Here is a 24,309-nt window from a genome sequence, read left to right on the forward strand (position 1 = left end):
ACAAAGTGAGGAACACATTCAAAATTTTAGAAGGAGGGAGGTCTTCTCTCTTTACTGATTCTAAATGTCCAGACACAATTTTGGCATGGTGGATTTTTTTCATCCAAAGTGTGTGTGGGTGTGTGTTTAAATTCAGTTGGCTAGCAAAAAATATTTTCCTATGACGTGTGAATCTGAAGATGGTACCTGAAGAAGTAGGTGTGTAGTAGTATAAACTGGTAAATGTACTGTGACCTGGGTACAACTATTGCTCATCTCTGGCTTTTTTATTGTTTGATCAAAGTCTTCTCCCCTATTAAGCCACGCTTGGAGCTTAAATGCTGTAAAACAAATTGCCACCTGCTGTATACTTATACGCAGATTGTTATGGTAGGAAGGTGGAGGAAGAGGTTAGCTAAATTATGTACCTGTTTTGTATTGTTGTTTATTTGTATTGTATGGCAAAAGAAAATTGAAATGCCGTACTTCCTATTTAATTAGTGTAATCTTAATTTATATATTGAAGGTGCAGGATGAATTTTGTTCAAATGTTCTGCAATTTAGGGTAATAGCTAACCTTTACAAATTAATTCTTTAAATTTGTTTTTTTATTTTTTTGAGTGTCTGTCTTGGTAGAGGAAAAATTTCCAGTGCAGCAACCTTCTGAGTTATTAATCTAATATCTAGATTATGCTCTTTTGAGGTGGCTGGCTTTTTTCCTCCTCCCCACTTTTCTTCCCTCTTCTATTCCCAGGCAGCTACAGCAGTGAGCATAGTTTGTCTATTTAAGTAATTTATTTCCCAATGCAGCAATTGCTCTAATTCAAAAAGGCTGAAGTAAAATGAGAACAAGGATCCTAGTTGAGGGGTTTTTTGGGAGTTAATTTTAAAGTAGATTTTTATTTTGTTTTGTATTTACTAAATAGCTGCTTTTAGTGTTTGCATTCAAAAGTAGTTTGCTACATTTGTAATGGAACACTGCCATTTCCTTGCTCATGCTGAGTGTCCTAGTTGCTGAGTTATGTCCGCCTGTCACCACCATGCTGCAGTGCGAAGTACAGATAGTTTATTACATCCCACTCGCCAGTATGTTGATGTCAGAGGTCTTGTTCATTGTGTTGAAATAAGTACATGTGACATGATCAGTGTGGTCCATGCACTGTATCTAATCATGAGGGAGGCATGGCTTCTGACTCCATGTTTCTCAGGGTCTTCAAAATCCTTGCATTTGAGCTATGTGACCACTATATCTCTTTGAATTAGGATTAGTCTCTGCAGGTGTGGGAGGCCCTGTGGAGAACTTCCTTCATGTTCTGTGGCAACAACATGTGTTTCTGACAGCTACCTGAAATATTTTCCTTCTGAGTGTTTTTTATAACCTAGCACTTCATGTAAAGGAAAAAAAGGGAGAGGAAAAAAGGTTGCCTAACTAGTTTCTAGTTGAGCACATGCAAGTTGATGACAAACTAAATGTAGTATTTGCCATATTGCATCAAACCATTGGTTCATTAAGCACAATATGTGGCCTTCTGTTATGGCCTATACCTATGGTTTAGAGGGAAAATGTGTTCTGTAAAGACCCTATCCAAAGGCTAAGTATTGTGGAAGTGGAGATTTCTTAATGAATCCTTCTTAAAAATACTTCATTGGATCAGGCACTAATAGTACTGTATTTGCTCAATAGAAGACGACCATGATTATAAGAGGCCACCCAACAATTAGATTATATATGTGGAAAACTGATACATTTGTTACTGTTTTCCAGGTATAGAATCTCAATTGTTGGAGGTTTGCCTTGAATTTGTCTCTATATCTCACTGCTACAGCAAGGAAAATAAATCTGGGGGGTTGGATAGCCCTTTGGTCTCTGCTTCCCCCAGACTTTTTCCTCTGGCAGCCCCTTCCCTCTCCCATACTGTCCCTGAGCACACAAAAGGAAGAAGCAAATTTGAAAACAATAACCTTGAAACTAAACATTGCTATAGCAATTTGCATATAGTACCCATCCAGAATTAGCAGTTCATCCACAATTGATGAATGTTCCCTTTTTTAAAAAAAAAATATTTATTTTTATTTTTTTGAAACTGCGGCAGGCTTTAGGACAGGAGATAGACCTGTTGAAAATCTCTGGGTTAAGGTTAGAGGGAAGAGCAACAAGGGTGATCTACAGCAGACACCCACCAGGACATCACCAGACCAGTAAGATGAGTTAGATGAGGCTCTCTTCAGACATCTAATGGAAGTTTCCGGATTGCAGGCCCTGGTTCTCATGGGGGTCTTCACCCTGATATCTGCTGGGAAGGCATATACAGCAGTGCACAGGCAATGCAGGAAGCATTGCAGGAAGCTTTTGGAGAGCGTTGGAGCCAACTTCCTGGTGCAAGTGTTGGAGAGACCAACTAGGGGCAGTGCTGGTCTTGACCTGCTGCTCACAAACAGGGAAGAATTGGTGGGGGATGTAGAAGTGGATGGTACCTTGGGAAGCAGTGATCAAGTTCAGGATCCTGACATAAGGAAGAAAGGAGAGCAGCAGAGTGTGGATCCTGGACTTCAGAAAAGAAGACTTTGACTCTCTTAGGGAACTGATGGTCAGGATGCCAGTCTGAGCAGGGAGGGAGTCCAGGAGAGCTGGTTGTATTGAAAACTTTACTGAGGGTGCAAGAACAAATCATTCCAATGTGCAGGAAGAAGAGCAAATGTGGCAGGTGACCAGGTTGGCTTGGAGAACTCTTCAGTGGGCACGTCTACACACTGATTAATGTGCCTTAGATACCATGCAATTAGTTTAGTACTTCCTTAATAAAATATTAACTAAATGTGCAATACCTAGAATTACTGTGCAGTAGTGCTAGTAGATGCTGGCACTAGCTGTGCATTAGTATCATAACCAGGGATCCTGGTTGTCTCCTGAATTTTTTTTTTAAAGGCAAATTCTCTGATAAAACCCCCAAAAACTGTGATTAAAATGAGAATGAGAGAGAGCCATTCAACACAATGTTTTATTGATATATTTACAACTTTAAATCAATTCGAAGCCTGCCAATATCTCAATCACTATAATAAAATAGATTCTAAATACCTGTGCATTTTGGTATTTGATTTTTGGTTTTTTATCATGGAAAATCAGAGTTCCACCTGCCCCTTTAGTTCACCAGGATGCAGGTCCCTGCCCAACTGCCAGAGTTGTGAAGCCAGGGACTGGCATCTGGAGCCTGCTGCCCCTAGAGCAGTGCCTGAGCCCTGGATGCTGCCCACGGGAGGTGGCGGCTGCTGCAGTGAACCAGAGCATGGGGCCCAGCTCCCCCTCCTATGCAGGCAGCACGGTCAGAGTGGAGCCCATAGGGAGGTACGGGCTCAGGCAGAGGGGGCCTGGCACCCTGCCACTGAGTGCTCTCCCAGGGAGTTCAGTGTGGGGCACTGTTGAATGCTAATCTATTAATTGAGTAAATGAGGGTGTTACTCCTCAGAATTCAGCCCAGAGAGAGGATTTTAAGATTGCGGGCAACTCTCAGTAGGGTGTTAGCTTGTAGCCCAGCACTACCCCACCCCTAGTACAAACAGACAGACTTCTTAATTAACTGAAAGCCACAAGAATGTATTAATATTACCAGACAACAATAACAACAAGAAGATTATATACAGGAGATATGTTACAATAATGCAGAGAGAGAGCGAGAGAGAGAGAGGAAACCAAATATAGAACCTCAGTCTGTGTACTCCAAACACTATTACAACTTATGCAGAGTTTAGCTCTTACAGGCTTTCAGACCCTATGCATTCAGTGAGAAGTGTGTGGATTTTCCCTCTTCCAGGGTACTCGCTCTCCTTTTATCAAGGGAATGGGTGATATGTTACCACAAGACCAATAAGTATCGCAAACTGATCACTGGGGAGCCTTGCTCTACCCAGGATACACACGACTCCAATCATTCCACAAACACTAGATGCTCACAAAACATGCTTAATCTTGCACAGTCTCAAACTCGCTAGACTCGCACTTCAGACGCAAGAACTCTCGCACAAATACACAAGCAGACACACCCACCAGAGATGCAAGTCACATACACCAACCCACCAGAGCAGAGCTCAGGCCCTTTTATATCCCAAAATCACACCGCATTCACAGTCCAATCATGTCTCTAGGGCACGTGTCACTCAACCAGTCATCCAGCTGGTGCCTGTGTCAATCATCAAATTGAAACAAACGTATCAATCTTCATAGTTCAGATCAATCATCCTCCACTGCCTCAGGAGATGGAGATAGTGGTTCCCTTTTTGGTGCCAAAATTTATGTCACCAGGTCTTCACTGCACATGCTTAATATATGTAACTAGATCAGTACCTCCTTAGAGGTGGAAAGTTCATTGGTTCTCGAACTTTCAGAACCTTCATTTGCTGCACGTGTGCAGGACTCGAACTTCTAAACGTTGTCACTTTCAAATAGGCCTTGGGATGTAGCACCATGTACTCTACAGGCATGTGCCCCACAGCTCTGTGTGGGGGAGAGGGGACAGGGACAGGCTGCTTGCTGTGGACTTGGGGCTTCCCACCATGCTGCCCTTCTCTGGGGCCTCTGTGGCCCAGCAGGCGGGATCCAGTGTGGCAGGGCAAAGTAGGGCCAGGCAAGGAAGTGCCCTGCTTCACCCAGGCGAGGTGCCACCTGACAGCAGCAAGAGGCACAACTCTGCACTGCCAGCCCAGATGGAGGCCCTAGGGGAGGGCAGCAGGGCAGGGAGCCCAAGTCTGCAGTGGGCAGTCTGTTCCTGACCCCCCTTGTGCACGGGTTTGGGGGGCATGTGTGCCCCCCATATCTTCCCAAGGAGTGCATGCAGTAGTGGGGAGCCAGCCCCATACCCTGCTCCCTGGACAAGACACCTGTGGCACAGTCCAGCTGTCTGACAGGGCCCTAGGGCTCAGAATGTGTGGCCACAAACCCCACACTTCCTAGCTTGGCAGCAGCCCCAGTCCCAACCATGCCCAGTTCACTCCCCCCTCTCTATGGGAGCCTCAAACTCCCTCCCCCCTGCCAGACTTACCTGTGGGAGCTGCTTTCCAGGCTGACTGCCTCTCTCCTGCTCCCCCCAGCTATTTTCAGGCTGGAACTCTTGCAAACAGCTCTCTGCAGGCTGGCAAAGTGCAAAATCTGCATCTTTTTCCATTAAAATGAAAGATCCTTGTTTTCCACAGGTAAAGGGGAAAATCAGTTTTTTTTTCTCAATTTTTCCCAATGAAAACAGAAAATCCAGATCCCTGCTAATAACACAGTTCAGTAGGCTATTAGCACAGTTTTGCCATGACGTGCTACTGTGCAGTTAGGGTAATGTGCAGTGAGTGTTTCATGTAGACACGCCCACTGAGTGGGAATCTTTCTAGTGGCTTACACAGGATCATAATTTACCAGTGGGTGGATTTCCAGAACATGTTTAAAAGAATGGATTGATGTTAAGCTGTGCAAACAAATTCCAATTCTTGAGCAAAAGGCCCTATGCTGAAATTGAAACAGAACTCATGCTCATATAATATAAATATTATATTGAAAGTAAGAAAACACCAGCTTTTTAATGCATGTGTTCTTATGTAAGCTATAATGCTAATGCATTGTGGCTGTTTGGCTACCTCTAGTGGCTACACATTTGTAGATATTTAGATATAAGTCATTGGGCTCAAGTGGTAAAGCCTCTTACTTTAAAATCCAGAGTTTCAGGTTCAGACCTGCAGGTAACCAAGCCCTTTGTCAAGGACTTCGAGCCTGTAGAGGTGGGGTGATACGCTCTCTAATATCAGTTAGCTATCTCATGTGAACATGGGTGGATCTAAAATGCATCACATACCATGGAATGGGAGGGCACAGGGGGCATGAGCCCCTGGATCTGCGTGCAGGGCGGAGTGGGCTGCTGCTGTGGGCTGGAGCTGGGGTAGTGCTGGGTTCTTCCCAGTGGGGGAGTTGGGCCAGGGCTGAGCTTGGGGCACGGCAGTAGCACTGGGAGGGGGGCTATGGCAAATTTTAGGGTGGCTTCAGCCCACCCAACCCCTCTTCCAATGCTGCTGCCACCTGCCCCAAGCACAGCCCAGCCCAGCCCCATGCCAGGATAAGCCCAGTACTGCCCTGACCCCAGCCCGCCCACAGCCTGTGTACAGATCGTGGGTGCCACTGTGTGCAGTGGTGGGAACTAGGGCCCCCGGATGAGCCATGGCTCTATCCCACGCCTCGCCCTGCCCTGGGTAGGCAGCTCCTGCCCTTGCCCCAGCCCTAGCCCCACCCCTAGCACCAGCTCCTGCTTCCTCTCTCACTGTGGGGGCTGTGATCTGCCCTGCCCCTCATGCCCCTTCCCTTCCTCATCGCCCCTTCCTCCACAACAGACTTACCAGCTGGACCCAGCTCCTCTCCATGCTGTCAGGCTGTACTCCTGGCTGCCTGCGTGCTTTATCAGCCAGATCAGACAAAAAAAGCCAATTGCTTATGCTCTCGATTTTCCTCATATCAGTGCCAATCCAATAGGGGACCAATGTATTAGTGCACCTCTAATATATACCCCGCCCATCATACCCTATTTTCCCCCCACACCCCACCGGACACGTACACTCATCCCAACCACCCCACCACTCTCCACACACAGTATACAAAAGTAAGTCTTTATTTTTTTTTAACTATTATGCAGTCATCTCTGTATACAGTACACAAACACAAATCATGACAAAAATATTTTTTGTAATAAAATTAAAATATGTTATAGTAGGTAGTTGACTTCTAGTATATAGTTTGTTTTTTTAATCTGGTTCTAAGATGGCAACTCTTCTCCCAAAAGGAGTACTTCTTGGGGGTGGGTGGGAGGTGGGGCAATGGGAGGGACTTCTGGTGGCAAAGGTTAGGGGCAGGGCTTCCAGTCCCAAGATGGTGACCAGGGGGCAGGGCATCTGTCAAGGGGCAGGGCTACTCTTGTGGTCCTCACCAGCTCACCAAAAGTCATTACGTGACCCTCCAGCTGACATAATTGCCTGTTCCTAGGATAGAGAGTTGTTAATACTGTGGAGTAGAGAAAGAGAGATTCGCAGGAATTGGGGACATGACAATGAGCCATGAAGTCAATTGACTCAGCACTGCCTAAATCGAAATGCTTCTGCCTCTTTCAGGCACTTGGTTTTAAAATTTGGGTAGAGCATGAATCAAAGCATGGTGCAGCTGTACCACTATACCCCTCCTGGATCCACCTCTGTATATGACATTGCCTTAAATTTTGATTATGCTGGTTCAAAACCTTTTTCATACCATGACTCTGTGTTACAGCAGTTGGAAGTTTTACATGCCATGACTCTGTGTTACAACAGCTGGCTCTTTCCTGTACGTGGACTGCTTCTAGTCTATCCTTATGTATATGTTCTCCTTGGTGGTCTGCTCATAGCAACTGCTGCAGAGCCCAGGTCTAATATGCTCAGCAGTCCCTCCGCTGAATACCTACCAACACCCTGCACCATGCAATCTTGGAAGGTTCTGCTGCTTTCCAAGCCTTTTTGCCTTCCCTTTGAAGGGAGATATGACTTTCACCCATGGGGATTAGAAGTTCCTTTTTGTTAGTTATCAGGTTTACAGTGGTGGCAAGTGGAAAATAAAGGGCTCCAGTTGGATCCTTTACACAGGCATTTCTGTTCTTTATTGAGTGATGCAGAAGGTGATTCAAACAGCGAGATTCTCTTCTCTCCCCACTTTTCATTCCCAATCAGAAAATACACCGAGTGGGAAGAGAATCCTGCAAAGAAAATAATGAACTAGTGAATTCCAGCGCTTTGGGAAAACATGCACACTCCCTTTCCAAGCGACTAAATGTGTGCTCTTCTATAAAATGTTTGCTTGATGTGCTTAGTTGCATCTTTGTTGTTGTTATATGTTTCCTTCCTCTTTTTGAGCTGTAAGCTATTTTGTTGATTAAGAAATTCTTACACGGTAGGTTAATGATACATGCATCCTGACTGGTATGTCTATACGTGTAGTGAAGAATGAAAACATTCAAAATATATTGTTTCAACTTTCTTTTGTGTTTCTGGAGTGCATCGTCTGTCTGTTTTCCCTAGACCAGTGTTTCTCAACCCATGGGTTGCAACCCAAAAGTGGGTGAAAAGAAGGTATGAAAGGGTCACGAACAAATTTAAAAAATGGATCAAAAAACTTTTAAAAAATGGAGTCTCCTTTAAAGGAGAAAAACGTGGGAAACCGTGGGTTTTCCCTCACAGCCTGGCAGAGTTCCAGCCTGTGAAGGGCTGCTTGGGGGGCCTCCCATGCCCCACTCCCCCTCCCACCCCATGCATCCAGCCCCTGCCCCAAAGCCTGAGGGGCTGGGGCCTGGGGGCGGGGGCAGTGGGTTGGGATTGGCCATGGCTGCTTACAAATGGGTCCTGGTATAAAAAAAAAAGGTTCAGAACCACTGCCCTAGGCCACTAAAAGGATTCTGGAGGTATTATTTATATGCTTATTGTAAATGGTCCACTTCTGATGGTCACTGATTTCCTCCGTCTCTCTCCTGCCTGTTGTTTTACAGTGTAGCTCCACTACTTTTGTTAATATTGTCACATCTTCTAAAACTGAAATCCATGTTCCTTAAGCTTGACATGGTTTTCACATGGCTTTTCTTCCCTTTGTCCTTTTTTAAATATTATTGCTTCCTCTTCCCAGTCTTTTCTTACAACAGGCATTCAAAGAACTCTCTTGTTTCTCTTTGTGGTCAGGAATGAAATCCATCTATTTTTTTCCAGCAAATTAGCTTTGTATAGGATCCATAGAGCGTTCACCAATATCTGTTAGTCGTCTTTCCATACCAAGCATGAGTTTACAGAAATAATCACTCCATTCAGCTAGTGGTCTTAAAGGAACCACTACAGCATGTGTGCCATCACTTCCATTATGGCAAACCATTACTGTGTTATGTGTGCATTTAGCAACATTTATCATCTTAATGGAGAGGCACTTGTATGAATCTTATTGCAGCTGGTTTTCCTTGTCTTTACTTACTATAAGTAGATAATTCACTAGGTTGTAAAAAAAAAAAAAAAAAAAAAAAATCTGTTTCATGGTGTTACTTCAGAAGGTATAACTGTAGAAGTAGGACTGAAAGTAATTGTAGCAGGTTATATAAACAGGCCAGTGTATATCATATTGAACATATTTTCCAAAGCAATATCTCCCTAAACACACCCACAATTGTGTATGCTGACATACTTTTATTTCATATATTTAATTGCTTTATTTGTTAATCTTTGAACTAGCTATTGACTTTTTTCTCTCTCTCCTTCCTTTTCCTTCCACTTCCTTCATCATTTTAGCTGGTTTATGTCACCCTACCTTTGTAATGATTTGCCCTCATCAATCATTTTATAATCTATACAACTTAACAAGAATATCTTATTTGGATATTTTATAAATTGTTTCTTACAGTATTGCAGTGTTGTGTGTGAGTGAGTAGATAAAGTAAGTTTCTGAAAGATTAATTTATTAACGTTAGAAATGTCTTCAGGTTAGAAGAGGATGTTCAGGTTGTTTGGATAATGGCTGTGAGCTTTCAGGGTCTATAAGGGGAAAAGCAGTAGATTACTCTGACACAGAGCTGCTTGGAAGGTATCCAGTATCCTACTTGAACCCTTTCCAGGAAAATAGGCTTTGAGTGTGCTGACTATAACAAGAGAACATTATAAGCTAATTTGTCACTGGGTTTAATATCACATTTTACTTCAAATTTGATCTTTTAGGATGTGTGGGGAGGAGAATTAAGCTAAACATCAATGTTTAGTATTAATAATGTTCAGTCTCCAGATGAAAGGATTTTAGCAAAAAGTTTCTAACTATCCAGTTAGATGAGGAGAGGCAAATAATTTTGCAATATTAAGCAAGGACTCCATTGTAGAGTATCTGTGGAGAAAAACTGTACTGAGAACTTATTTTAGGATCCTAGTTGATAGAGAATAACACTTGTGTCATCTCATATACATATTTTAAAAATTCGATCTTGGTTTTTAATACGAAATTCATTTCAATAAAGGACATTTAAAAATAAAATTGAAAGGGTTTCTTTTGGGTTTCTTTTTCTTTTGATTCACTTCAGCATGACTTCTCTTCTCTGTTGTACTTTTGTATCATGGACAATACTTGATAAATTTACAAAAGAATCGGTATTCTTTGGGATGCAATATTTGGCCAATTTTAGTCCAAAAAGGAAGCTCAGCTCAGTGGTTTCAGGAATAGTTTCATAGTTTGTAGGGTCGGAAGGGACCTGAGCAGATAGATCATCAAGTCCGACCTCCTGCCATGGCAGGAAAGTGTACTGAGGTCAAATGACCCCAGCAAGGTGTTCATCTAGCCCCCTCTTAAAGTTGACTGTTGCTATTGTCATCCTTAAGCAACCAAAACTGTTCTGGGAAGGTTATAGTATACACAGAAAAGGGGAGTGTCTTACCTTGAAAAGTTTTTACAATTTATGCTCTCCTCCTGCAAATATGCACATGCTTAACTCTTATGCACATGAATGGTCCCATTGTAGTCATTGGAGGGTATGTACATCTAAAGATAAATGTACACTAAGTGTTTAGAAATGTCATAAGTCGGGATAATGAACTAAAGGGAGGGGTTGGGAAGAGAAGTAAAAAGATTCCTAGAACAATAACAGAACCCCACACAGTTTCTCAGACATGCTCAGATCTTGTTTGTTCAGTTAAAAGCTTTTCACTAATGTTCTAGCCTTTTTTATTTTATCAGATTTTCTGATCCTGACAGTTCACTTTTGCAGCAGAGGGTAAACTTAAACCTTCTGGAGATTCCCATGGAAAATTATTCCCATGCAGAGAGAATGTCTGGTAGTGTAAAGCACATTCATTGCCATCTGCTTCACTCCCACCTCAGCCTAAGTAGGCGGCAGGAAGCATTTGAGGTAGGAGAGGTATCCTTTGCATTTATGATGCCCAGTTGCTTTATGGTACTTTTCTGCCAGGCCAAACAGACCCTACTGGTGTAACATACGTACCAGGGTCAAGAGGCTGGATGCTAATAAACCTCAGCTATCCACCATCGTTAGCTGTATCTAAACATAACTTGGATATTTGAGAATCAGGTCCAGGTTACATATTTTTGTCTGAGCATAGGTCTCGATAGCAAAGGTCAGGAGATAGTAGTTAAGGACTCACAGGGTAAGTACAGACGTTCACAAAGCCCCTGGAGAGGAGGGGGTTTGTGGGAGGTGGGGAATTAACCTCTGCAGGTGTCTATAAGCAGCACAGATTAGATCAGAAGCGAACAGAACATATGTTCACCCTTTGAAGGGGGAGGAGCATGCAGGTTGCATGCACTGGCCAAGGCCAGCAGGTTGGGGGCACACCTGCATGCCTCTCGCCATGCCCTGTGTGCTCCTTAGCCAGGGAATGCTGAGTGGAACCAAGTGGCCAGGCCACCCCTGACTGACTGCCGGGTATGGGCAAACATGCCCCTAATGCCTGTCACTGTGGACCCTCCTGCACACCCAGCCATAGGCTTCTAGGAGAGCCCCAGAGCAGGTCTCTGTGGCACGCCTGGCAGCCTGGTCAGCAGCAGTGGGGGGCAGACACTCCACAGAAGAAAGGTTTGGGCCCCTCAGAGCTCTGGTGTGGGGCTGCTGGGTGCCTGCTGCCACTGCCTGCCATTCACAGGAGCTCTGAAAGGCCTGAGCTTGCCTTCTGTAGAGCAGCCCTCCCTCCTGCCCTGCCTAGGTACATTGTATAAAGAAATAAAAATACTCAGCTACAGATACTCCTTCCCCCCTACCTGTGGCTGTCAGCTGGCAGGATGCAGGGCTGGGCAGAGGGGCTGTGGTCTGAGAGAATTAGTGCTGGGTTTGTGGGGCAGAAGTCTCTATTCCAGCCCTCTACCTGGGCTTTGCTGTGGCTCACAACTGGCCACAGGCAGGAGGCGGAAAGTGGGGCTAGGTAAAGGGGCTTTGCTGACTTGGCTCTGTGAGAGCCCAGAGGCAGGGCCAGGTAGTCACTCAGCCAGAGCAGCCAAGCGCAGGCCAGCTGCTAGAGTGCCTCCCTGCAAGGAGGAGGTTAGTGCGGGGGCTGCAAAGCAGTCCAGAATGCCGGCAGACAGCAACCTAACTTGAGTCGGGAGGCAATCTGGTACAGACGTTTGATATACGGGTCTAACCTAAATTGTTTAAGTCTGATACCACATCGATCCATATCTTATACTGGTTTCCACCATTTTTAAACCAGTCTGTGTGTGCTGAACTTCTGTTTGCTTATGGGTGTAGACCGGTTTCTGATCACTTACACTGGTTTATGTGTAATCACTATACCTAGCCACAGCCATTTTTAATGTTGTCACCTTCTGCATTAGGACTCAGCCCTTAAGTATACAATCATATTGCCTCTGTAAGGATCCATGGCTCCGTTAGCACCCAAGAGGATGACGCAGCTGCTCAGTATTTTTTATTTTTGTTCTCCTCATTTTCGTTTTTGAACCAGTGTTTCTTTTTTTCTTAACCTTCTCACCACCCCACTCATGTGGAAGGGGCACAACTTCTCAGAGCCCTTTGCTTTTGTATGCACTGGTGTAACCATATTTTGCAATCCTCTCTGTTAAACCTGCCATTCCCCTTTTGTTTAATCATGCATACATATACAGACATCATGTAGTGTGTGGATATACGTATTGTTTATAGATGCACGTATGACACTTGAAAGTTGGGAGCTACTTAGCTGAAACCATTTTGTACAATCCCACCTGTAGTACCCAAAGGATTTTCTTTTAAAACATTACAACTTGCCTAGGTCAATTCTAAATTTTCCAGGCCCAGTGAAAAGCACCTTGTGACTTACAGGAACACGACTCTGCCAGATTTCAGGTTTCTATCACCACCTGCTAAGCTGCTAGTACAGATCAAAGAAAGGTTGCAAATATTTCTTTTTTCCAGCAGAAAAGCTGTGATTTTTGTCCTCCCACTCTTTGCATGCCTGAAAACAGCTCAACTGTTTTCAATGAAACTTGCAGGAAAACAAATCACTTCTTGGCCAAGAGCAAATGAGCCAAATAGGCAACTGTGGATGCTCTATCATATTGGAAACAAGTAGGCAACTTAACCACAGGTATCACGGCACACTGTTTATAACACCTAACCTCTATATGGAAGATGCTCCTGCTGTTTACTGCATCACTGATGCAGAGCGTTAGACTGCCATTGTACTGATCAATGTGGATACTCTGTCCGTGTACTGGCCAGCACTTGCCTGACATACCATACGTTGTAGATGGTGCAGTGCTTCCTGATTAATGCCCTTTCTCTGTGTACTTTGGCCAGCAACAAGATAGTTAACAGTGATAACATCTGGCATAGTTAACATCCCAGTAAGAAGGACACCTCTCATAACTCTTATTTCAAACTGTCTGCAGATTCAGGCAGGCATCTCTTCATTGTTTAATATTGTGCTTGAAGGCTTTGTTCACAGAAGCAAAGACTAGAGACTGTGTTAAAATGAAAGTTGAGATTCTTGATCACAGAATGTCATTCTCCATCCTCTGTCTAACTCTCTCTTCCCTGCTGCTGGCCCCTTTGCCCACCCACACCCCCCAAAAAATCTCCATCAAGCCAGCATGCTTGCAATCTGTTACAAGGTGGCCCCAACCTTCAACCCTGGAGCTAAACAATACACAGTTGGCTCCAGTTTCATTTTGTTGCAGTTGATTTTAAATTTTGATCAGTGAAGCATCCTTCCATAAGAGCATCAAACAAACAAATGCATTTAATGCTTTCCAGAAAAAGGAGAGCCTCCAAGGATGACATGGACCTAGGATTATGAGTGTCCCTTTCCTTTTTCCTGTAAAATAATTCTGTTTCTTTTGTTGATGATTTTTGTTTGTTTGTTTGCTTTTGCTTGTTTTTAATAAAGTTTGGGCAGAGGTGGCTAGCATGGGATAGGGTTGACACTACTGTCCTGGTTCCAAAGCCACTGTTAAATTTCAAAAACGAGGAAAAGTGTCTGTGATTCGAGATTAGCATCTTTTAGAAAATGCAAATGATTACCCTCAGTGTTTCACGCCCTCTACATAGTGCTTTTTATGTTGGTTATATTCTTTTAAATAAAATCTGCCTTGACACCTGGATTAAGAATTCATGCCAGGCTGGAAGGGAGCACTAATGTATGTATCTTGATAGACTAAAGCCAAGAGACAGAGAGGTGGGCTGTCAGGTACATTTTGATTAAAATAAAATAAATGCAGACAGGACAAGACTTAGAAATTTTAAAAGCCCTATTTTGACATGAAGCAAGTGTAAGGCTTTTGACTTGTGAATCTTTAGAAAGTCATGGAGGGGAGGGATTTGATTTATCATCAGTTAGCCCTGAGAAGTGACTGCTTAAAAGGCAAAAGTAAATTTCAAAGCTAATCTAGTGAATGTTTGAACAGAAATTTGGTAGACTGTTAGGGAACATGTCTTGTACTGAACAGATCCCTGTTGGGATATATTTAACATAACATTTTTTTCTTCCCATTCAATAGCAACAACAAACCATCTACCCCACAATGGTTAGTATAGCACAGAGCTTGATGCAGCCTTGGCTGAGGTCAAGCACTCCAATTCTAACCTCTCAAGGGCTTTCTCTATGTGTTGCCAGTGTACTGGTAAAAATGACTTTAAACTCTTGTCAGCGCAGTTACTGGTGCATGCATCACAGTCCCACTCAAATAAACCTGTCACAACACAGAGTCAGCAGCTAGAGAAGAGTACAAGGGCAGGCCTCTAGCTTTTCATTCGAGCATCACTAAACGTGCACAGAGTGCCCAATTATTTCAGCATTATTGAGCAAGCCTACAGGAGGACCCAAGCCTTGCTACATTAGATTTTCTTTAGTAATTTGCTCAAGTACCGCTGAGGACACTTAAAGGGCTTAAAACGGTGGCTGCAACCAGTTTCCTTTTCTGGATTGTTAATTCAGGTTTTCTCTTTCAAATTAACTCTCACTGCATGCTGTGCAGTAGCGCTGGGAGAACTGTTTAACACTAATTTTCTCAATTTTCAGCTTTTTTTCCCCTTGCACTATATAGCTGCTTTTAGTTATTCACATATGTTTTGATTAGACATGTTTGTGTGTGTCTGTTCATATAAGAATAAAGTCCTTAGTCGAACATGATTCCTTGGACAAAACCAGCAGATCTGTTTACGTGATTCTCATTAATTTGTTGTTTAATTCAGACTCGAGTCTAAATGAGATTTAAAGACTACACTGTGCCCAAATCTGTGGGCATTGGTGTTGTCTCAAAATGTATGTATGTATGTATGTATCTACAGTTGTCTATATCAATATGCAGTATATAAACAACCAATCAATCTGTAAATACTACTCCAATCCCTATCCCCTCTGTCCTAAACACCCTCTTTTTCAGGACAAGTTCAATATCTCTGTTTAATTTTTCACAGCAGCAACAACTCCAAGCCCAGCATTTATCACATGGACATGGTCTTCCAGTGCCTCTCACTCCACACCCTTCGGGCTTGCAGCCTCCAGCCATCCCACCAATTGGCAGCAGTGCTGGTCTCTTAGCTTTGTCCAGTGCACTGGGTGGGCAGTCCCACCTCCCAATTAAAGATGAAAAGAAGCATCACGAAAACGATCACCAAAGAGGTAGGAGCTGCTAGATGAGCACAAGGCTTTGTTCGGCAATAGGCTTTTTGCTTGCTTGTTTGCTTGTTTGTTTGTTTGCTCTTTAACAAAACAGTTTTGATGGGACCTTCTCCATAATTGCTCTGGTATTTGTTAGCTAATCATAGTCATTCAGAAAATGGGTTCAGATAGTAGAAATCAGAGTATATAAAGTCTGGCTGTACAGTATTAATAATTAACTGTATAGTCAAGTTAACACCTATGCAATTTCTTATTTAACAGACATGAGGATTCTTTCTGCCAAGTATGATTAATATATAATTTAGTGTAAACTAACTATTACTTTTCTCTTTTTCTCCCTATCCCCCTCCACCACTGCTGCCGCCTCCTGCTTTGCTGCTGCTGCTCTGCATGCAGACAGAGACTCCATAAAGGTACGATTCCATTTCATAGGTGCAAGGAATAGCTTAAAGGAATTGCACAGCACATTTCATTGCAGTTTGAACCAGAAGTGTAGAAAATGTCATGAATTGAAGCTGGGTTGTGACACTCACTGATTATCAGCAGAGTCCCATGCAGATAAAGTTATTTCATTAAGAGAGTGCCTGGGCATAAACGCCTCTAAGATTGCAGGATGATTTATAAGCCAGTGAGTTGAATTTTTGCCTCATTGGCTGACTCTTTTAGCATTGTGCCTGTTCTAAACCATGGAAGAAATCTTGTATCCCCCTAATGAGAGGAAAAAAAAAAGGCAGCAGGTGGTTTTAACTCCTTTTTGGAAACTAATTTAAAAGTATTCTAAAGATATCTTTGGTTGCAAATCTAGAAAGAAATATCAGTTGTTCGAGGAACAGAAATAAAATTCCACCTCTTCCCCACCTCTCCTCTCCTATTGTTGTTAGGAGCAGTGCTATGAGCTGAAGTGTCATAGGAAATAACTATTTTTCCCGTGAAAGGTGGCTACCAGTTTACCCTTTACACTCCAATCTTGGTGGATGATTTCCTAGTCCCATGTTAATCTCTGTGGATAGTATGAATTGCATGCACTCCTACAAGTATTTACATTTTTAGTAGGTACATTAAGCATATGTAGCAGCTTGTGTAATGCTGAATGCCTTATGGTATATTTTAATGTGGATACCTGGATGCTCATCCGTACTGGAACATAATCAAATTAATATATGTAAACTTTTGTCAATATACACAGCAGTTTGAAAAAGTTACCCGGAACCTAGAAGTACAGTGATGTGGTATTAGTGGTGGTAACTTTATTCCTATCAAGTTTAAACTGAGCCATGTCATGCTCTCCAGACAAATCAAGCACTTGAATATTGTTTATTTTGTACTTATAACAACTGAAACAAGTTTCTAATTAAAATACTATTTAAATAAAAATATATAACAATATAAGAGCTGTGCAAATGACTAAAAAGTAACATTAAAAATCTAACTGTTTGGCAATATTAGTAGATATTTAATTGTCAAAGGAGTATATTTACTAGATGTGGAAGATTGACTGTAGGGACAATCACACTGGCCAGGGGCAGGAGTCGCTCGCAGCCCCCACAAAAGCTGTTCGGATTCTTATCAGAGTACTGTGCTCTTGGGGCTTTGTCTCTCATTTCATCCTCTGCCTAGGAGATAGGAGATCTTAACTCCTGCCCCTCCAAACCCTTCCCTAACTACTAGAAGAAAATGACATTCTCTCTGTTCTCCTTTTTGGCTGCTCTGATACAAAGCAATATTTCTTTAGCTTTTCTTCCAGCTGCAGGCTGGGGTGTGTCCTGTGCTCAACCCTTCCCCAGCTTGCCTCTGCTGCCATTGGCAACTTGGTGAAGTCACAGCAGAATGAAATTGACCTGATTGTTGTCAGTTTCACTGTGACCCACACAGTTCTGAATAACAACCATGAACTGACAAGAACTGTCAGTTTTTACAGAGGCACTGCATCTGTCTATACGCTTAAGACAACAGTGCATCAGTTTGCAGTGTATATTCTCTACAGTAGAGGTTAGAAAGTAGATTATTGCCTTTCATAAAGCTTAGATCGTATGGCAGTTGATGACACCCTCTTTGGAAGGACTCCTGGCACCTTGGGATAATAGACTTTCTGAGTCCCATAAACATGTTCTTTATATCTGTATATTTATGAAAAAATTATATAAAAAGGAGTTTTATGCAGCTTCTTTACTTGATTTACCTGAAGCAGTAATGAAATTTACTCCGTTTGCCTTGCACGTATTTACACCTATGTAGATTATAAATATATAATTTACCTAGTTTTGTGTGTGTGTGTGTGTGCGTATGCATATACCCCCTCCTCCCCCCACACACACATACATGGTGCACACATGGAAAGAGAAAAGTGAATGAAGAATGCTATTAAAGTATACCATACATCACTAAATCAGAAACTGGGTTAGCCCCGTTTCCCTGTTCTCCATGTAATAGCTACGGGTCTGTACTGGCATGTTAATTGTATTTAGTATTCATACACGAAAGGTAAATTTTGTCTAATTCATTTACAATTATTTAGAGCAGTTCAATGACTTGTTACACGTACAGCTACAGAGACTGAAAGAAAGGTGTGACTATTTTGCACTGATTTATTTTGAAATGATAGCTATAAATAGGTGTTTGTCTTGTACAGCATTCAAATTGTGAGTTGGATTATGTCAGCATTTAGGGCTTGCTGCCAGCTTTGCAAGGTGAAATAGTTTGCTAATTTCCTTAAATGTTTTCAGTGATGCCCAGAGTAGCAGTTAGTCGCTTGTTCTATCGATCTGTCCTCCCTTAAGTGGCTCCTGGTTAAGAGAGGCTTTTTATGATTGTCTGCTGTGTGACTTGAGATGGTTTTTATCAGCCAGAACGTGCCAGTTGCCAGCAGCTGGAGTCTGTGTGCTTGTATGAAATAATTTATTCATGCAGGATAATGCTCCTTAACATTTAACAGGTAATGAACGTGACATAAATTTCCTCCTTGCTTTTAATTTTTCCCTTTCCTCTTCTAATGTGCAAACAGGCAGCTCTGGTACTCTAAATAATAAGTAATTTTTGGCCATCTGTCAAAAGGAAATTTCAATACAAATTTAAATTAATGGTGCCTGAAATTTTTTATAGCTCCTCTAAAAGCCTCTAATGTGCAGAAAATTCTGAATCTGCTGGTAGTAATTAGTGTAGCATGTAATGAGGATATGGGCAACATTATACAGCCCCAGTGTAACGTTTTGATATGGTAGCAAAATTTTGATTTATACAAGGTTGTGGCTGGGTTTAATTGTGAGAGACACTTTAAAGTGTTTTCTTGCCGATACAGATTATTAAACAGGGCAGATTTTAGAATAGCTCTTAAAATGTAAATTTAGGCTGTACTGTAAGATTCAGGTAATTAAGGTTTCTTATCCATTGATACAAAGAAAGGAGTTCAGATGTATTTTTTCCCTTTTTGAACCTGTTGCCACCAACTCCAGTGGACCTGTCAGCCATTTGTTTTCATTAAACTTGGTTTCCATAATTGCACATATCCTGACCCTACTTTTAGTTTTGCCTGGAGGTGATGGTGACAGTTGATTCACTGGCTCTGGAGAATGGAAATCCCAAATCCATACAGAAGGGATCCACTGTGTGAAATTACTCCCTTCAGGCAAGAAGTAGAGAATGAGTGAGGGGAAGGAATATGTAATACTACTTCTGCACAAGATTTTACACACTCTTCAGGGAATGTGGTGGAAAACTCATTCATGTCATTGCTGAGCACTGAAGCCAAGATCAGTGGTTGGAGCCATGAAGTAAGACAGGCTGACATCAAAAGACAGTTCTTCAGGCAGTGGTGCAAACAAGAAAGGCACAGTCATATTCCAGTTTATATCACCCTTCTAAATGGAACATTTTCTGCCTGATAAACCAAACCAAGCTTGGATCCTTCCAGATGCACCTTTGGAGTGAGCAGCTGACTGCTGAAACTGATTAGGAACCTTCCTGATAACATGACATTGTCCAGAAGCTATTCCTAAATAGTACATCAGCATCAGTACTACAGGCTCCATGGAAGAAGGAAGCTTTTGGTGTATTCTGATTTTATGTTGGATTTAGTCATCAGAATCCTTTACAAAGTTTAAGCATGGAAAAAATGCCCAGAAAAATAGGCCACAGGAATGCTGTGCATAGATACAGAACTAGCACAACAGCTAAAAGGAGAGGTGAATTGCAAAGGTTCTTTTAAATGTGCTGATGTCTGAAGGACTATGATGAGATGTACTCTTTTTTTTTAAATAAAGCTACAATTAACTTTCTCTCTTGCAGACTACTCTAAACAGCCCCTTTTCATAAATGTTAAAACTCCAGGGGGTTATTTTTTTGAAAGATTATTCTTAATCACTCTGCTGTGGAAAATATGCTTCTTCCTAGCAAATTATTCCTTTCAAGTGTTTTTTCTGTCTATATACACCACCAGAACAAGACTCATATCTCTCCTGCTAAATGCCCCACCTCCAACCCAAGTTCTGTGTTCCCTAAATAAGTCCCTTGTGGCAAAATTATCCTGTAAAGAAACCGAGGAAGAGTTTGTGGAGAAAAATGTCATCCATCAGCAAGCAATCTAGGTTTAGTGGTTTCTTCTTCATGTGTGGTATGACAAATGTGATTCTGGCTAGGCTGTTGAAGCAGTCAGAGTTGATTTTTAAATACACATTATTGTGTCCATATATGTGTATGCATGCGCGCGCGTACTCTCACACACACACACACACACACACACACACACACACACACACACACACACTCTCTAATGGTTCAAAAGTCTTTGACAGTATGTGCATGGCAGGACTGCATAATTTTCTGATTCTCCTATCATTTATTATGCTCACTTGTTGCATCTTTTTCAAGTTTGATTGTAAATTCTTGGAGTAAAAAATCAGTTTTATGTTACCGGTCAAGGTTCCATACAGTTTTGGGCTGAGGTTTTTGCCCAGTTTACTGAATTCAGTACAAATCCATACAGGTGGAAAGGAGAATTCCATTTGCTTTGTGAAACAGTAGCCTTTGGTGCAGATCAAGCCCTGTTAAAGTGGCTTGAGCACTTTGCACTCAAGCACTCTGAACTACTCAGTCAGTTTGAAAATGTTCATCTTTTCTCTATTCGTTTCTATTCATCAGAGTATCTGAGAGAGAGTAAGCTTCTCATTCCCTATATTTATAAATTGGTCTCTTAGAACACATTGTTTGAATTTTGTATTTTGGAAAGGAGCAGAAAGGTTAGCTATTAACACACATTCTTAAAAAGTCCTGTTTATGTTGTGCTGTTGCATATCGAATCACTCTTATTTCATTTCTTTGCTAACAGATGATGACAGACGGAGAGTAGCTTTTCCCTAAATAAGTACTTTTTTATTGTGAGACTTCTATGTAAGTGGTAGATACAGATATACATCTCTGATATTTATATATTTGGTATGTACTTTATAGGTTATTTATATGCAACTTTAGTTACCAAAACTTCTGAAGGGGAGATATAGAATTTTCTATGCTATACTTTGTCACTTAATTGGTGGGAGGAACCTGCAGATATGAGTTAAATTTAAAATATCACCATTTGGGGCAATGTTAAAGTCTTCCAGGTGTCTCCCTGTCACCCATTCTGTGTGTGTACCTATGTGTATTAAATGTTCATCTAAAAATGAAATGAGGAAGCCTGTGCTTTGTTTTTCACAATGAAATAGTGCTGTTTTTCACAGTAATGAAATAGTCATTTCAGTTATTTGCACTAAATTTTGTTTCACAAAATACTAGCTTAATCTTAATCTTATAGGTTGGACAAGTGGGCAGAAAACAACAGGATGTAGTTCAACAAGGAGAAATGCAAAGTGCTGCACTTAGGGAGGAAAAATGTCCAGCACACCTACAGCCTAGGGAATGACCTGCTGGGTGGCACAGAGGTGGAAAGGGATCTTGGAGTCCTAGTGGACTCCAAGATGAACATGAGCCGGCAGTGTGACGAAGCCATCAGAAAAGCCAATGGCACTTTATCGTGCATCAGCAGATGCATGACGAATAGGTCCAGGGAGGTGATACTTCCCCTCTATAGGGTGCTGGTCAGACCACAGTTGGAGTACTGCGTGCAATTCTGGGCGCCACACTTCAAGAAGGATGCGGATAACCTGGAGAGGGTCCAGAGAAGGGCAACTCGTATGGTCAAGGGCCTGCAGACCAAACCCTATGAGGAGAGACTAGAGAAACTGGACCTTTTCAGCCTCCGCAAGAGAAGGTTGAGAGGCGACCTTGTGGCTGCCTTTAAGTTCATCACGGGGGCACAGAAGGGAATTGGTGAGTATTTATTCACCAAGGCGCCCCCGGGGGTCACAAGAAACAATGGCCACAAGCTAGCAGAGAGCAGATTTAGATTGGACATTAGGAAGAACTTCTTCACAGTTCGAGTGGCCAAGGTCTGGAACGGGCTCCCAAGGGAGGTGGTGCTCTCCCCTACCCTGGGGGTCTTCAAGAGGAGGTTAGATGAGTATCTAGCTGGGGTCATCTAGACCCAGCACTCTTTCCTGCTTATGCAGGGGGTCGGACTCGATGATCTATTGAGGTCCCTTCCGACCCTAACATCTATGAATCTATGAATCTCCACTAGACATGCTGATATTTTGGGGTCAGTTATCAAAGTATAATTAGTGACTTCAGTTCTGTTGGTTTGCAATACAGTAATTTGTTCAGTATTAATTGATATCTGCCTCTGGGCATGTAAACTGTACAGAATGTAACAGGTGCCCTAATTCCAGAAAATGTGTTGTAATTGTTTGTTTGTGGAACAGATTAATAAATATCTTTGGGGCATAGCTGGTCCTCAGGTGGTGAACGTGAATGGATTAATGATGTGATTGGGTGAGACATGCTTGTTTGTTGCAGTCTCGTCCAGTAACTGTCTACTGAAGCAGAACAAATATTAATTAGCAGGGCCCTGTTTGTTGTCTTGGGCTATCTTATGCAGCTGATTACTTGGCATTGCTTAAAAAATAACCTCTTCTATTGCTAGATTAGTAATGTGTCACTCAAGTGTGCAGTTTTGAACACATTCTTTAAATCACCAAAATTTATCTTCAGGTAAATGTTTTGCTTTCCTCATGCCCCCTCTCTCCCCTTCCTTATTCATTTCTTTCATTCAGTATCACACCACTTGTCTTAATGAAGTCATTTGGATGTTTTAATTTGTTTTAGAGCTTTCATTTATGAGTAGCAAGAAATGAATATCTTCAGCTAGTTTGATGGCTTCACTTCCCCATCTCTTACGTCTTTTACTGTGTTTTTCACCACACTGTATGTAAACTATACATCATCCCTTTTACCCCCTATATTTTACCAGAATTGCCTGTATTTTTTCTGGTTGCGGTACATGATCGTCCCCATGTTAGATGAATTCATGCAGTGCTTATCACTGTCATACTTTATTTTGCCACTTGGCCATTTAGAGTAACTCAAATATTCTCTCTCCAGATGCTCTCATCACCCAGGAGGCAAACACTTACATGGGTTGTAATTTCTAACCTGAGCAGTCATGTCTAATTATTTCCATGGCAACAGATTGTGATGTTGTTAATATAGGATTATGACTTCACATTGTAGAGTAGAAAAAGGATATTTGCTGGGGTGAAGAGTTGGTAAAGGTGGCTGGGGAGGTGTCCTCAAACACACAGGGCTTCTATACACGTGCAGGGAGCCTGCTCCGAAATGCTGGAAATCCTGCACGTTGGACTTGATTAATCAAGTCTGCTGAAGCACAGAAATGAACATGCTGCAGCTAAATGTAGCATCACATGTATCAGTGTCCCCACGCTGAAAAATAGTGATGGGGTACTTTGAACTAAAGCTCATTCGAACTTTAGTTCAAAGTGCCCCACTGCCATTTTTCAGTGCAGGGACACTGATACATGTGACACTTGGCCCCGTTTAATTAGATTGGCTTGCTAATTAAAGCATCCCCCCCACACCTTCCAGAGCAGTTGTAAAAATGCCCATCGTCTTCAAGTATGTGATACTTTGGAGCAAAGAAGTAAAAGATGGGAATGAGTTTATACCTGTATTGTCTTCCTTGAAGTTTTCTATGATGTATAATCATAATTATCCTAAGGATGTTGGCGTTCAATATTTGGCACAATTTATTCATGACAAATAAATCTAGAATGAAGAGCATGCTTGTGCTTCGCACTAAGCTTTTAGTCTTAGTAATAGGCAGTATTGATCAAACTTTATCAAAGAAATACCCAGAAGGTAGGTGACTGCTTTCTGCTTTCTCTCAGCTTCAAGATATTTTCCTCTACATTGAGCAGTTTGTGTTTAATTTTAAATTCTCTTTAAAATCCTCTATGGATCTTAGGTAATATGAAACATCTATTATTTGAATGCAGATTCAAATGAACTGATTCATGGGACATACTAGGCATGTCTTAAGAAACAAGGAAAAAAGAAAAGAGGAAAATAAATTACCACCTTTTACCAACTAAATGATGAAAAAATATAAGCCACTGAACACTAATAGCTGGCTAATATTTGTATTGAATTGCTTTTATTGCATTGTCCCCCACAGTGAGGAAGAAGTATAGTCCCAGTAGGACTCTACTCTTCTGTTGTCAGCTTCTTAGATTGGACCCATTGCCCTTCTGTGATGCACTTATAATTGCATCATAAACTATGAAACGTTAAAAATGTTTTGGAGAGGGAAATAAT

At 42.0% G+C, this 24,309-nt stretch overlaps 1 protein-coding gene across 6 annotated transcripts in view; it reads left to right on the forward strand.

Moving 5' to 3' along the window:
* Window positions 1–24,309, forward strand: part of LOC102571630 (transducin-like enhancer protein 4) — a 136,688-nt gene that overhangs the window by 60,134 nt on the left and 52,245 nt on the right. For 4 of the 6 annotated variants that reach the window (XM_019478134.2, XM_019478135.2, XM_014608742.3 and 1 more), the window contains 2 exons: window positions 15,405–15,609; window positions 16,006–16,022. In XM_019478134.2, coding sequence (XP_019333679.1) covers window positions 15,405–15,609; window positions 16,006–16,022 — 222 coding nt within the window. The remainder of the gene's footprint in view (window positions 1–15,404; window positions 15,610–16,005; window positions 16,023–24,309) is intronic. The other 2 variants (XM_014608741.3, XM_014608743.3) reach the window with 1 other exon arrangement.

The sequence above is a fragment of the Alligator mississippiensis genome, chromosome 3 (genome assembly GCF_030867095.1).
Source record: "Alligator mississippiensis isolate rAllMis1 chromosome 3, rAllMis1, whole genome shotgun sequence".
NCBI lineage: Eukaryota > Metazoa > Chordata > Crocodylia > Alligatoridae > Alligator > Alligator mississippiensis.